At 47.0% G+C, this 15,944-nt stretch overlaps 1 protein-coding gene across 1 annotated transcript in view; it reads left to right on the top strand.

Annotated features, from left to right (window-relative positions):
• The window catches only part of LOC120044523 (voltage-dependent L-type calcium channel subunit beta-1-like), a 32,985-nt gene extending 17,041 nt beyond the window's left edge, over positions 1-15,944 (top strand). The window contains exons 3-14 of the mRNA XM_038989179.1: positions 1,544-1,663; positions 2,028-2,150; positions 2,453-2,589; positions 3,077-3,144; positions 7,143-7,171; positions 9,424-9,504; positions 9,609-9,667; positions 9,814-9,923; positions 12,358-12,509; positions 12,653-12,748; positions 12,957-13,142; positions 15,375-15,944. Coding sequence (XP_038845107.1) covers positions 1,544-1,663; positions 2,028-2,150; positions 2,453-2,589; positions 3,077-3,144; positions 7,143-7,171; positions 9,424-9,504; positions 9,609-9,667; positions 9,814-9,923; positions 12,358-12,509; positions 12,653-12,748; positions 12,957-13,142; positions 15,375-15,944 — 1,731 coding nt within the window. The remainder of the gene's footprint in view (positions 1-1,543; positions 1,664-2,027; positions 2,151-2,452; positions 2,590-3,076; positions 3,145-7,142; positions 7,172-9,423; positions 9,505-9,608; positions 9,668-9,813; positions 9,924-12,357; positions 12,510-12,652; positions 12,749-12,956; positions 13,143-15,374) is intronic.

Genomic DNA, 15,944 nt, shown 5'->3' with positions numbered 1-15,944 from the left:
AGATGTTAACCCACTCGAGGACTATCAGCTGTCCGTCCTGTCTCCCTGTAGCGCTGTCTTAGGCGTCCCACAGTACGGACATTGCAATTTATTGCCCTGGCCACATCTGTGGTCCTCATGCCTCCTTGCAGCATGCCTATGGCACGTTCACGCAGGTGAGCAGGGACCCTGGGCATCTTTCTTTTGGTGTTTTTCAGAGTCAGTAGAAAGGCCTCTAGTGTCCTAAGTTTTCATAACTGTGACCTTAATTGCCTACCATCTGTAAGCTGTTAATGTCTTAACGACCGTTCCACAGGTGCATGTTCATTCATTGTTTATGGTTCATTGAACAAGCATGGGAAACAGTGTTTAAACCCTTTACCATGAAGATCTGTGAAGTTATTTGGGTTTTTTAAGAATTATCTTTGAAAGACAGGGTCCTGAAAAGGGGACGTTTATTTTTTTGCTGAGTTTACATAACGTGTTATCGTGTGCAATGGGCGAATAGTCTGCAGACACACAACGCATGCAGCTGAACAACGTGTCGTGTTTTTACAAGAGTAGGTAACACTGACAGCTTCGGTTTACATTATTGACAAGCTATTAGAAAGTTAGACAGACAAACCATGACATTTTCCCCCATTCCGAAGTCCCCACATCATGCATTGAGCTAAAAGTAAATTTACCTTGCATTCGCTATAAAGTAGTGGGTGGTGGCCACGAAGATGACTCAAGAGATCGGAAGTGTTGCCCCCTTTCGGAGCGTTTTTTTGTTGTTGTTGCATGTTCTGCAGACAGGGTGACCATCTTTGATTTAAGTTTCCCTCAGCACTCAGCACTCTTGTAAAACCCAAAATACAACCACACTTCAGATTTGGTCCTCTTAGAAGGCAGAAAAATCGCTGTCACTGCCTTCCGCCATGTTTTCACACAAAACAAAACCCACGTTGCATGCTGCGCCTGCGTCAGACGGTTGCTAACTTTGGTTGATGCTGGGCAGTATTTACTGCGAGTTTTTCAAACTGTGGTAATCAAACACGGTTTTAGTGAAATTAGTCGGGAATTTTACCGTGGTTTGTCGTGAAACCGGTAACCGTTTCATCCCTAATTCCACACACACCTCTACAGTCTACTCATTTCTCTCCTCCATGTCTGTCTGTTGGTGTTTGTTATGGGGAGGTGTGTGTGTGTGTGTGTGTGGTTCCAGTAGTACTATTGTTGTCTTTATTGTCCTTACTGGCACAGGGGTTTTATTCAAGGACGTGTGGTCATGCCATAGAATACGCTTGTGTACACACACACACACACACACACACACACACACACACACACACACACACACACACACACACACACACACACACACACACACACACACACGCTCGTACGCTCGTACAAACATACAGCACACTAGAAAAAATGACCATGCCACTATCTCCCACATTCTCCTTCTTTCCTTCTCTCTATACCTCCTATCTCTCTGCCCTCTTTCTTTCTCTCTCTCACACATAAACACTCACTCACTCTCTCACTTCCTTACTCTGTGTGTGTGTGTGTGTTGTAGGGCTCTGCCGACTCCTACACCAGCCGGCCGTCGGACTCAGATGTGTCCCTGGAAGAGGACCCAGAGGCGCTGCGGAAGGAGGCAGACCTACAGGCCCTCGCCACCCTCGAGAAAGCCAAGGTCAGAGGTCACCATGGCCCTTCCCTGTGACCCTGTCCCTCTGTTATACAGTACCACCATACAGCCATACAGAACAGCGCAGTTTTTAACCATTCACCCTGACCCTAACTATACACCTAACTATTCTCGCTAACAGTGTCCCCTCAATGTTTTAGGTACACGGTCAACACATATTATAACATGTATTTCTATTCAATTAACATTCATTAACAGGCTTTGTGACATAATAGACATTGAGCGACATGACAAGTTGAGTAGTATCTCATCCTGTCTTGTCCGCTCTGTCGCCCTCATGTCATTCATCATTCTTATCCTCTATTCTCATTCTTTGTTCTGCCTTTTTCTTTTGCTCCCACCTCCCCAGACCAAACCAGTAGCCTTCGCTGTGCGGACGAATGTGGGCTACAGCTCTGGGCCCAACGATGACGTCCCAGTGCAGGGCATGGCCATCTCCTTTGAAGCCAAAGACTTCCTACACATCAAAGAGGTACCAGAGCTGCGTAGACAACACTGGGCCTTTCTTATTTCTTATTGTTAGATTGTTTCTGAAGATGAGTTAGTCCCCAGACCCTGGAGCTTTACGAAGACAGCGGGATATTGTTCAGTTATAGTATGAACATCCGGTTCTATATATATATATGTCTGATTGATGTGTCGATAAGCAAGCTAAGATGGCAGCGGTGGTTGCCTTGGCAACAACAGCAGGGGCTCTGAGCGAGGGAGGAGATGACTGGTGCGTGTATTATAGGGTGGTATTGAGGTGTCTGTCTGTCTGTGTGCTCTGTGCAGAAGTATAATAATGACTGGTGGATTGGGCGTCTGGTGAAGGAGGGCTGTGAGGTGGGGTTCATCCCCAGTCCAGTCAAACTGGAGAACACGCGGCTACTGCAGGAGCAGAAGATGAGACAGAACCGCCTCAGCTCCAGGTACTGGCTGCTGCCCACACCCATGTCCCCTGGCACCCATCCCCCAGTCACTTCACAGCAACATAGATCAGTTACCTATCGGCTCCGTCATATCAGGGCTGTTATCCAACAGAGTTGGGCTCAATTCGAATTGAAGGCAGTTAATTCAGAAAGTGATTTGAATTTGAAATAAGTAGCGTCTACTTTTCAGTTTATTGAGAAGTCATTGAAAATAAATGCCCTTTTTTCGATTATTGAATTGTCATTTTAGTTTACTTTCTAAATTGACTGCCTTCAATTCGAATTGAGCCAACCTTGTTATCCAATTAGCTTCCACAATGCATGCAACATAATACAGTACAATGATCACCAAATCAACAGTCACTACTTCACAATTAAAAATAGGAAAAGTTCAATTTACTTTCAATGACAATTATTTTTCAGTCCACCTCTCTTTTCACCTACCAGTAACCATCCACTCATTGTTCTCTCCTCCTCCCTCTTACAGTAAATCTGGTGGCAGCTCCAGCCTGGACGTTGCCACGGGAACACGCAGGCCCACCCCTCCTGGCACAGGTAAGGTCAGGGGTGGGGGGGGGGGAGGGTCATCACCTCTCGACTGGCTAGAAGAGACACACACACTACAGCACTGTGTGTGTGACGATAGATATAGCCCTCTGTCGCGGCCTGTCGCTAATATTCCGTGTAGATTTTAATTGGATAGTTGGTGATCCATGATGAAACGGATATCTGCAGTGTGGAGGGGAGCGTCTCAGTGGGTGTGCTGCTGATACTGGAGTGAGATAGAAAGAGAGGGGTCCTAGCACGTCATTAGTATGGCTAACAGGACCGGCCTGAAATAGAGCTGAGGATATAGTGCTCCTCTCATTAAATCTGATCACTACGCTTGGCCAGACCAGGGATGCATCCCAAAGGGCACCCTATCCCCTACATAGTGCACTAGTTTTGACCAAAGCCTTATTGGCCCTGGTCAAAGGTAATGCACTTTAAAGGGAATAGGGTCCGATTTGAGGCGCAGCCCCATACCTTATGTGTTAGCACTGAGCAGCAACAGTATAGTTCAGTTCAGTCATGCTGCTGGATAGACAGTACGGTTCACTGAGACGGAGGGAAATAAATAGACATAGAGACAGAAGGAAAGATTGATGGTGTGGAATTACAGAAATAATTACACTACTGTTCAAAAGTTTGGGGTCACTTAGAAATGTCCTTGTTTTTGAAAGAAAAGCACATTTCTTTGACCATTAAAATAACATCAAATTGATCAGAAATACAGTGTAGACATTGTTAATGTTGTAAATGACTATTGTAGCTGGAAACGGCTGATTTTTAAAATTGAATATCTACATAGGCGTACAGAGGCCCATTATCAGCAACCATCACTCCTGTGTTCCAATGGCACGTTGTGTTAGCTAATCCAAGTTTAAAACACCAGTCTCAACGTCATCAGTGAAGAGGCGACTCCGGGATGCTGGCCTTCTAGGCAGAGTTCCTCTATCCAGTGTCTATGTTCTTTTGCCCATCTTAATCTTTTCCTTTTATTGGCCAGTCTGAGATATGGCTTTTTCTTTGCAACTCTGCCTAGAAGGCCAGCATCCCGGAGTCGCCTCTTCACTGTTGACGTTGAGACTGGTGTTTTGCGGGTACTATTTAATGAAGCTGCCAGTTGAGGACTTGTGCGGCGTCTGTTTCTCAAACTAGACACTCTAATGTACATGTCCTCTTGCTCAGTTGTGCACCGGGGCCTCCCACTCCTCTTTCTATTCTGGTTAGAGCCCGTTTGCGCTGTTCTGTGAAGGGAGTAGTACACAGTGTTGTACGAGATCTTCAGTTTCTTGGCAATTTCTCGCATGGAAGAGCCTTTATTTCTCAGAACAAGAATAGACTGACGAGTTTCAGAAGAAAGTTCTTTGTTTCTGGCAAATTTGAGCCTGTAATGGAAGCCACAAATGCTGATGCTCCAGATACTCAACTAGTCTAAAGAAGGCCAGTTGTATTGCTTCTTTAATCAGAACAACAGTTTTCCGCTGTGCTAACATAATTGCAAAAGGGTTTTCTAATGATCAATTAGCCTTTTAAAATTATAAACTTGGATTAGCTAACACAACGTGCCATTGGAACACAGGAGTGATGGTTGCTGATAATGGGCCTCTGTACGCCTATGTAGATATTCCATTAAAAATCAGCCGTTTCCAGCTACAACAGTCATTTACAACATTAACAATGTCTACACTGTATTTCTGATCAATTTGATGTTATTTTAATGGATAAAAGCTTTGAGCTTTCTTTCAAAAACAAGAACATTTCTAAGTGACCCCAAACTTTTGAATGGTAGTGTACATGTTTTTATTAGATAAGAACTGACTGGGAGTGAGTTCATTGAATAATTGAATTGAAGACAGACGGACTAGATCAGACACGTAGATTGACTGTAACTGCCATTGTTTCTCCATTGATGGATTACCTAATAATAATGGATGTGTGAGCATTAGTACATGACAGTTATAGTATGGTTCTCTGTATCAACCATATTTGTTACACCTCAACTGATATACCAAACCCCTCTTCCTGCCTGGCTGTGCCGGCTTAAAACACCCCTACCCACACCCGAAACACAGAGCCCTCACCACCGTAACCAGTCGCAGCACACAGCAAACCCCTCTTCCTGCCTGGCTGTGCCGGCTTAAAACACCCCTACCCACACCCGAAACACAGAGCCCTCACCACCGTAACCAGTCGCAGCACACAGCAAACCCCTCTTCCTGCCTGGCTGTGCCGGCTTAAAACACCCCTACCCACACCTGAAACACAGAGCCCTCACCACCGTAACCAGTCGCAGCACACAGAAAACCCTCCTCAAGGCAGTTACACGCCTTTTTCTGCCTCCACCTCCTAGCACCTCTTCTTCTCTGCTCTCTCTCTGCTCTTTCTCTCTCTTTCTCTCGTCTCCGCCACTTCTTCAGCAGTGAATAGCTCTCTCTTCCACCTCCTTTCTCTCCACATCTCTCTCTTACTCACTGTTCTGTTTCGATCGCTGTTTTTCTGACCTGCTCATACACTGAGTTCGTGGTCACCTATTGACTTTTTATTTCAGCACTGTTATTCTGGTTCAGAACGCTGTTATTTCTCCCATTTCTAGATCTCAGATCGGAGTCTGTCCTACTCTCTGCTTTCGATTGCCTTGTCTTTTATTGATTGCCTTTCTTATCATGCCTTTCTTGTCCTCCTTTTTCTCTTTCCTCCTTTTTTCTCTGTCCTCGTTTCTCTGTTTACATCTCCACTTTTTCTTCCTCTGTCACTATGGCTCGATATTCTTTCTCTCTCTTTCTGTCATTCCCTGTCCTCACTCTCTCTCTCTCTCTCTTTCTGTCATTCCCTGTCCTCTCTCTCTTTCTGTCATTCCCTGTCCTCTCTCTCTCTCTCTCTCTTTCTGTCATTCCCTGTCCTCTCTCTCTCTCTCTCTCTCTCTCTCTCTCTCTCTCTCTCTCTCTCTCTCTCTCTCTCTCTCTCTCTCTCTCTCTCTTTCTCTCTCTCTCTCTTTCTGTCATTCCCTGTCCTCTCTCTCTCTCTCTCTCTTTCTGTCATTCCCTGTCCTCTCTCTCTCTCTCTCTTTCTGTCATTCCCTGTCCTCTCTCTCTCTCTCTCTTTCTGTCATTCCATGTCCTCTCTCTCTCTCTCTCTCTGTCATTCCCTGTTCTCTCTCTCTCTCTCTCTCTTTCTGTCATTCCCTGTCTGCTCTCTCTCTCTCTCTCTCTTTCTGTCATTCCCTGTCCTCTCTCTCCCTCTCTACCCCGCCCCACCCCTCAGCTCATGTGGACATGTCCACGATGGCTTTTGACCTTGACCCCCTGGACCTGGATGCTGAGGAGCCCCCTGAGCCCCAGGGTGACCCTCGCTCCCCCAAGGGCATCGCAGGCAGCGTCACCTCCCCCCAGGGCCAAATCCACCGCCTGCCCTTCTTTAAGAAGGTAAAGCCCTCCAGGGGCCCCAGGCACTACGGCTGCTTCCCCTCCCCACCTCCCTTCAACCAAACCCCCCCTACTGCATGTAGCTATGGCCCAGTCCTAGGCTACAATAACCTTTGTCTGTCCCCACTAGCCCCTCCTACACCCCTCGTCTCTGACTTACTGCCCTAAACTGACCCACCGTTCCCGCCGCTAGCTAGCGCCTGTCTGACTCCCTAATCCCGATTGGCCCCTCTGTCTCTGGTCCCCATGGTAACGTGGAGTTATGTTTGCCTGTGCGTTTCTGCGCTGATCAACTGGGGGAGGGGTTGAGCTAAAGACGAACCGGAACATGTTCATACATTCACCGATGCAAAAGCAATGTATGAATATTCGTCCACGGTGCAACTCCAAACAATAAAAGTCATTATTGATCAGACTACAATGGGTGTGGTCTCCGCTGTACTATTGAACAGCTCCACGCCCAATTCCCAGCTAATCGTCACCTGTCAATAACAACACGTCCTCTGTCTTTTGTGCTTTTTGTTTCTTTTTTTGTCCCTTTTGCGCTGTCTTCTCGTGGGGGTTGTGTGCGGAATGATACTGTAGGTGGTCCAGCTAAACAGAAACAGAAGTCGGTGAGTCTGTGCTGACCTTTAATTCACCTCTACCTTCTGTTCTGTCTCGTCCTCCTCTTCCTCTCTGTTGTCTCTCAATGTTCCTCAGTCTGCTCTCATGTCAGCTTATGCTAGAGAGAGAGTGGGAGGTGACTGGATTTGAACATTGCCTCATTTTTGTCAAGTTTTTCACTTATTCCCCAAGAAGAAGATTTCCGTGTTGCAGTTGTCCCCAGGGATATTGTGTTCCCAAATGATCAATTAAGAAATTATGGAAAATTAGAAATTATAGGGAGGGAACTGTAGGAAGGGAAATGTTAGTTCCACCCTCCAAATGCAAGCAGGGCTTCCATTTGTCTCTGTCGTCAGAGCTGATTGGGTAAACACGGGCTGTCAGTATGCAGTCAGAGCTGATTGGGTAAACACGGGCTGTCAGTATGGAGTCAGAGCTGATTGGGTAAACACGGGCTGTCAGTGTGCAGCCGTGTCACGGGCCCCTGTCACACACTGTTCTGGTGAACGTTAATGCTCCCTGATGTGTTTTCATTCCCATTCTGGACGGCTGCTTTGAGTGACAGCCAGTAGCCTATCATCAGCCCGCCTCGCTATCCCTCCCTATCTCAGAGCTGTCAACACAGCTTTGATCCCACAGACACTGGAGACGATCCCATAGACACAGGAGACTGTGGAGACAGAGGCACGCTTTGTCCTCCAATAGCAAAAACACTTTCTATAGATTACGTGAAAGTTCATGTTATTCAGAAAAAGAGAGATTAATGGTGATACACAGTACACTTCCCTCAGCACTGCCCCTCTAGAGATGAGCACCATTTGGAAAAGTTCTTAAGTGTATTTTTTAGATGTAGTGAATCGTAATGAGGTGAACTGCGTCCACTGCCTGGTTGTGGAGGTGTGGCTTTATGTAACGTAATGTAACTTAGTGGAGGAGAGCTCTTCAAGCCTCTATGCTACTGCTCTCAGTGCACTAAAGTGCTGCATGGAATACAGAAGAGAAGGCGTGCTGAGAATACAGAGAGCTGACACCGAATACACACTAGCACCCTACAGGTGTAGGATCTTAATTTGATCCCTTTTTGTTGCTGAGAATCTTGAAGCTCATTTGCATTTCCTGCAGCGTGATATACATACATTTACTGAAAACCCACACTAACACACCGTTATATTAACAGTATTGCACTTTTCATGTACACTACTTTTGGCCAGCTAATAGCCTAACCATGGATCAACCAACGTTATGGACTAAACCTTCAAGACCTGTTGCTGCAGGATTATTTTGCTATGACAATATAGGTCAAATGAAGATCCTACATCTGTAATCTCCTAATGCCTTCCTATCTGTTAGTGGATAGACCATGGGACCTGTTCTCCTCTCACCTGTCATTCCAAAACAGGACGCATTCTATAACAGAACAGATGCTTATAGATGCGGTGTTGGGCAGGTGAATCATGCTCCTCATGATTCATATTGATGGAATGTTAATGTATGCATTTGTTTTACTTGTTAGAATATTGATTGACTGTGTGTGAGTGTTTTTCGTAGAGTGCATGTCATCTTCAATGTGATTTGAGTGTTTGAAGTGTCTGAAATGTATTCTCTGTATGTTGGTTCAAAATTAGGTATCTTTCTGTAGGTTTAGTGTGTGCTTGTTGTCCATTTTCTCTGGGCCTAAAACCCCATTTTGGTTTGGTGTCTATCTGGCTTCTTTCTATACAGCAAGAGGGGTCTACCACACAGATACATACTAAGAGAGAGTAGGAGAGAGAGAGTTATCTTTGACTGGAACCACAGTCACGTAAGCCTTTGGCTGGACGAAAGCTCCTGAGACTTTTTAGATATCAATAATGGCTCTTACCATTCCCCATAGCTCATTCTGATCCAGTTGAATTATAGTTTATTTCATTTGCTATGACTGGGAGAGCAGACCTGAGAAGTGGAAATGAGTGCTTTCTGTGAACATTTTGTGCCTTGGTCTTGGTGCTTTTATCCTCTCCAAGATAATAAATGGGCTCTGTCCGAAATGCTTTATATATCATTCTGACTGTACAGAGAGAGGGAGAGTGTTGATATAATGTTGATTTATGTGTGTGTTTCTGTGGCAGTAGATTGTGCAGCTCCGTACGCGTGCGTACAAAGTGGCTGTAGATTGTGCGTCTCAGAGTATGCGTGAGCTCCATTCGCTTGTGCGTCTGTGTTCAGACACAGTAGTTTATAGTGTCTCACCCCGCTCTTGGTGCTCTCCTGCCTGACTCAGATGGAGCATGTCCCCCCTTACGACGTGGTCCCCTCCATGAGACCCATCATTCTAGTGGGGCCGTCACTGAAGGGCTACGAGGTAAGGCTACTGTGTAGCTCAATCTCCCCGACTTTCTTCAACGGTTTATGATATCGGTCGTATTCCACGCCTCAGTTGTTCTTCTTCTCCTCGTCTCCCACCAGGTGACTGACATGATGCAAAAGGCTCTCTTTGACTTTCTCAAGCACAAGTTTGAGGGCAGGTGAGTTTCAGGCCAGCCAGAGAACACGACTGAAATACTTACCATATTTAGTAACGGTTGAATATGTCTTCAACTTAGTATTTAGTTAACCTGTTTTTAGACGTTTCCAGTTCTCAGCCCTGATTGGTTGACCGTGTTTCTTCCAGGATATCCATCACCCGGGTGACCGCAGACATCTCCCTTGCCAAGCGCTCGGTCCTCAACAACCCCAGTAAACACACCATCATCGAGCGCTCCAGCACCCGCTCCAGCCTGGGTAAGACAGGACCAGTAGGGCAAGACATCTTTGTACCTTCTTTGTACCTATAAGAAAACCATTGTTCACAATAAGCTCCAGGACTGGCTCTGTTCTGTGCCTTTCCAACACACACCCACGTGATACATTTCAAAAAGCTTTGTTAGTTCATGTTTCTTATCATCCGTTGGGCTATTGTGTTGTTACCTTTCACTATCAGTGTTGTCATATATCAATCTTAGCTTGTGTAAGTATTTGATCCGGCTGATGACCTGCCTGACTCTAAATGAAATACCAGTTTGTACTTGGACAATGACTGGTGTTTACCTGTCTCCGAGTATTGGGAGAAGGATATTTAAAAGTATTGTTTCTGTTGGTGATAGCTACCTGGTCAGGGAATATTGGATGTTAGCATCTATTGATTACATACAGTAGGGAGCCTCATAGTCAATTGAATTGAATTAGACAAATGTTTTTACTTAGGTCATCAATCCACTCCGTTTGGCATAGATAGTCTTCAATATCAGTGAGTAGGGCTAAGCACAGGACAGCAAGGTCCCTCTAGAGGAGAGGCTAGCTGAGGAGTGAGGGGCAGTGTAGCCTGTCCACAGGAACCTGTCCACCTGTCCACTGTCCCTCTCTGATCTGGCCTCTTCTCTTTCTCCATCCTGTCTTTTCCTACCCTCCACCCACCTGTCCCTCTCTTCCACCTTCCCTCCACTCGCTCTACGTCTCTCAGACGTGCTGGGTACGTATGCTCTCAACCCCACGAGGAAAACAACCAAGAGCTTTTTTCTCTGTTCTCCTCCCCTGTCTGTCTCACTACTCTCCTCATACACTCATACCTCATGCATCTGTCTGCCTGTCTGTTCCTCACACATGTTTGTGAAAGCCTGTTGCTTGCAGTAATAACAATTTGAACTAAGGCTGGGAAAGAGTAGACTAATTACACAGCAGAATGAGTGCTCGGTGGGTCTGGTGGCTCTAGGCTGCTGAGCATCTGTCTGTCTGTCTGGGGTTCAGGGGAAATGTGATAGCGGGCCTGGGGGGGGGGGGGCAACTGTGATCAGGGAGGAGTGTACAGGGGAAGATGATACTCCCCCCTCCATCCCCCATTGCCTCCCACCCTGTGACCCAGAATCAGGGACCCTACTGTAAAGTAACATGTAACAACACTTTACCTACAAGGAGCCTGTAAGCATACTGAAACTCAAGCACAATTAGACGTTCATATATTAATGTGTTTATATACCGTACATCATTGGTTACTACCAATCTCTGATACAGGGAAGACATTCTTCATAGAGATGCAGTGTAAATAGAGGAAATTTGGAGGTTAATAAAAGCTAGGACAGTTTGTTAGGTTTTCATTATTTTAGGTAAAGTTCATTTCTCTAATCTCTCTGCGGAGCTTCTCGTCGCTGCCTTCCACCTGCAGGTTTAATTCCCTTTCTACTTCAGCCCTTCGGAGGGAGACCGTCGGAAGCCCGCAGCCCCTCTGCAGATTACCTGTCCCCTGTTTATGTAATTGTGGCTGGGGTTGCTGCCAGAAGCTCCACAGAGAGATAATGTAATTGTGGCTGGAACACTCCCCCTCCCCACCCCCCCTCCCTCCAAAGAAAATGTACACACATCTGAGCATATGATAAATGGGGACAGGCAAGCGGTTAAAACCATACAGGCTATTCTAGGGTTTTGCTGAAGGAGAATAAGAGTGTACAAAGCCGAGAACATCCAAACAGACTAATACGTTTGCAATGCCCGATAGCTCTAACAGCGAATGCTATTACACTTCATCACTTTCAGATGACTTTATTCGTTGACATGTTCAGAACGGTATATCAGGTGCCACCACATGCGTCTCATTCTCACAAGCCTCCTTCCTTCCCGAGTTTGAGTCGATATCAAAAGTTGTGTTAGAGGTCATATTTACCAGTGCAAAACATCTGTCACTGCTCGTTGGAATGTGGCAACCGAATGAGAATGCCCCCAATGTTCCATTTAGCGGTGTGTAAATGGAATATCTAATGCGATGGGTTCTGTTTCACATGCACCGAACCTCTTGCTCAAATGTTGACATGCATGATAGTGTTAACATGCCACGTTTGCATGTGCGTGTATGTATCCTGTTTATTTTTAAAGTGTGTGTGTGTGTGTGTGTGTGTGTGTGTGTGTGTGTGTGTGTGTGTGTGTGTGTGTGTGTGTGTGTGTGTGTGTGTGTGTGTGTGTGTGTGTGTGTGTGTGTGTGTGTGTGTGTGTGTGTGTGTGTGTGTGTGTGAAATATGAGTTATCAAAGTGGCAGTAGTCACACGGATCTCCCTGTATACTCCAGAAGGGATTTAAATGTGGACAGAATTGAGATTTGACAACCAATTCAATGTGTATACTCTGTGTGTTCAGACACCTTCTACACCCTGTTACTTATTGCATTTCCATGTTGTTCTCTACCACATAGCGGAGGTGCAGAGTGAGATTGAGCGTATCTTTGAGCTGGCCCGCACCCTGCAGCTGGTTGCGCTAGACGCAGACACCATTAACCACCCCTCTCAGCTGGCTAAGACCTCCCTGGCTCCTATCATCGTCTACATCAAAATAGCCTCACCTAAGGTACCCTCTGAGAGGAATGACTTTGTGGTCAATTGACTTCCTCTATCACGTCCTACTGAAATGGCATGTATGTGACTGAAATGTCTGTAGATGTGACATCTCTGTCAGTGACCAGCGGTATGTTGTTGCCTGTTTCCCTTCAGGTCCTCCAGAGGCTCATTAAATCCCGGGGGAAGTCCCAGGCCAAACACCTGAACGTGCAGATGGTGGCAGCAGACAAGCTGGCCCAGTGCCCCCCTGTGAGTGTCTATCTGTGGCCCTGGATTCTGTGGCCCGAAAGGCACATGTTCTTACATGCTGTTTGCCCTGAACAAATTCATTCACAATGACCAGTCTGAACAATGGCATTGGTTTAACATTGAAATGAATGCCCTTTTAGGTGGTTGGCTGAATCTCTAACGTTGACAGGTGAGACACTAACATGATGTCCCTCTGTGTTGTATGTAGGAGCTGTTTGACATCATCCTGGATGAGAACCAGCTGGAGGACGCCTGTGAGCATCTGGCTGACTACCTGGAGGCCTACTGGAAGGCCACCCACCCCCCCAGCAGTAACCCCCCCAACCCCCTCCTCAACCGCACCATGGCCACGGCCGCCCTGGCCGCCTCCCCAGAGCCCGTCTCCAACCTGCAGGTACAGGTTCTCACCTCCCTGCGCCGCAACCTGGAGTTCTGGCCCGGCCTGGATGGCCCCGGGGCCGAGCATGGGAAAGTGGCCGAGCACGCCCTCTAAAGGCCAGCTGTGGGGGACGGGGGACGGCTCAGGGGGAACGACACCCCCTTCCTAACCCAAACCCGGCTGCCTGCTCTCCAGATATATCTCCTCCCATCCTCCCTCTCTCCATCCCTCCCCCGTGACCTGAAAAAAGAAACCTAATCACATTGTTTAAACCACATCCTCATTCATAATACTGTATAGAGAAACACTACATACATGGAGAGATGGAGGGGGCTGTTAACTGGAGAGAGTATACTCCATCACATTGGATCTAACTCAATATCACATACACAGACATTCATATTCACACACACACACACACACACACACACACACACACACACACACACACACACACACACACACACACACACACACACACACACACCAGAGTACTCAGAACAATATAGGCCCCACACATTACTGTGAAAGCCTTCTCCATTAGAAAACACCCACACACAAACGGAGAGCTTCATCCTCTTCGAGAAAACCTCTCTGCAAATGACACAGTATGTTAGAGCAACACACACAGCAAAATTAGCCAAGGAGAGTTTATATGGGCAGGACATTGGATCCAGACCAAACCAGCACTGGCAAGGGTTTTCAGTGAGAATAACACACACACACACACAATCACATTGGAGTTGTGAAATGAATTGACGGGGGCAGTTATTGGATGAAATGAAAACCCTCCATCATCCGTCCATCAGTCAGAGAGGTACAGTACCTCTGTCTCTGGTCTGCTGCCTATTCCCTGTTCACTGTAATTGGTTGAGAAAATGGAGTTCTGTGCCCCTTACCCAACCTCGGGGCTCCCTGCCTGGCCTCCTTTCTTCAGCACTCCTTTATCGTCTGGGAAACGGTGTCCAGTTTACTTCCCTTCTCCGTGTTGCCATGGCACCGTCCCTGAAAAGGAGCGAATCATCTCGGCCGCTTGGCCAATGTGTGCCTTGTTGTTGTGGCGTCATTTCTGGGTTTCTGATGTGTGTGGCGTGGCAGGGATGGGCTGTGTGTGTGTGTGCGTGCGCGCGTGCGTGTGTGTAAAGTGATGTGGGCTGTGACTAATAGGAATGTCCTAATTCATGAATTCACACAGGAAACTCTAACCAGCAGAAAAATGATAATCTGGGTCTCATCTCCAATCAGCCACTGGCTTCAGCCAAATACATACAGCATGACTCATGACTGTCATAGTCCAAGACCTTGTGAAAGTGTCCAAGCTGCTTCCATATATCAATGAGTTATACCCACAGAATTGTTTTAATCGTGTTCATTTAGACATAAATGCACTATTATGAACAGTGCTTTCTCTGATTCAATAGGTCATATTGTATATGGTACGGCTGGCTGTACATTGTCTTACATCAGATAGATCAGTGCTGGCTGTACATTGTCTTACATCAGATAGATCAGTGCAGTCTCGGTTGAGGGCCGAGCGTCGCGTACGAGTAACACAATCTGACAAAAGACAATGGCGGCTGTATAGATTCATTAGAATTCGTTCAGACGGAGGAGATTTTGTTCCGTTATTATTTTACTGTCAATGGGTGTGACTTAAGATCGGCCTATTCAAAGTCATGAGCAAGGATCAGCCGAATGTTGGCTTGACCCAACTCTGAAGTGTCTTGTTAATTGTGCTGAGTTACACAGAACGTAATACTTACTACTTAGGATGAGGAACATGCTTGTGAATGAAGAGATATCACAATTAGTTGAAACATAATTTTAGCTGCTGTGAAAAATCAGCCAGAAGAGGGCACTGTTGGTTTTGCAGCCAGGAGCTGAACATGGTGTTTTGCTTGCCTAATGACTGCATGGCTGTTTCTCTTACAGATGATGAATGAACACATTTCTGTAGTCTATGGAAAAGAGTCTGCGTGCATGTATTAAATACAACAACAAAAAATGTCACTTTGACCAAGTAATTATTTACACGGTGTGTTTTAAGTACTGCATAAATATATTCATTGTTATACTGTAAACCTCTTTGTGTTGCATTGTGAACTGACTGACTGACATTACTGATATCCTGTTTGATCTAACTGCACCCTAACCTGTCCTAGCCCTGTTGACTAACCCACTGCCTGGGCCTTGTTCTGTCTCACTGTGTCTCTGCATGGCGTGTGGTGTGGGCGGGGCTCGCTGCAGGGGCCGTACCTGGTGCACGGAGAACAGAAGCAGGAAGGGCCTCTGTCGGAGTGCGGTGGTAGCGGCAGTCTCCATGACTACCAGAGTGACCAGGGAGGGAAGCAGCAACCGCAACCGCAGCAGCACCAGCAGCAGAAGCAGCAGACCTACCTGCACTCCTCACGGGGCCAGCTACGGGCAGGGAGTGGGAGGGGCCTGTCCCGGCAGGACACCTTCGACTCTGAGACTCAGGGCAGTCGGGACTCGGCCTACACTGAAGCAGGGGACTCTTGCATGGACATTGAGACCGACCCCTACGAGGAGTCTGAGATGTACCGCGGGGTAGGGGGCGGGGGCAGCCGCCTCCACCTGGCCCAGCACCACGGCCGGCAGGCCTCCTGGGAAGACGAGGGGGCCGAGCCGGACCAGGAGAACCTCAACCACCCTCCCATGCCCTCCCACACCCAGCCTGGGCAACATGGTCGGGCCAAGCTAAGGGAGAGGTACTGCCAGGAACCCGGGGTCACCGGCGCCAACATGGGCCGCAACAAGAATCAGGAGGACTGGGGGAGGGACGTGTACATCCGCTGA

This window comes from Salvelinus namaycush, chromosome 3, assembly GCF_016432855.1.
Source record: "Salvelinus namaycush isolate Seneca chromosome 3, SaNama_1.0, whole genome shotgun sequence".
NCBI classification, from domain to species: domain Eukaryota; kingdom Metazoa; phylum Chordata; class Actinopteri; order Salmoniformes; family Salmonidae; genus Salvelinus; species Salvelinus namaycush.
This window is presented reverse-complemented; position numbering and strand designations above follow the sequence as displayed.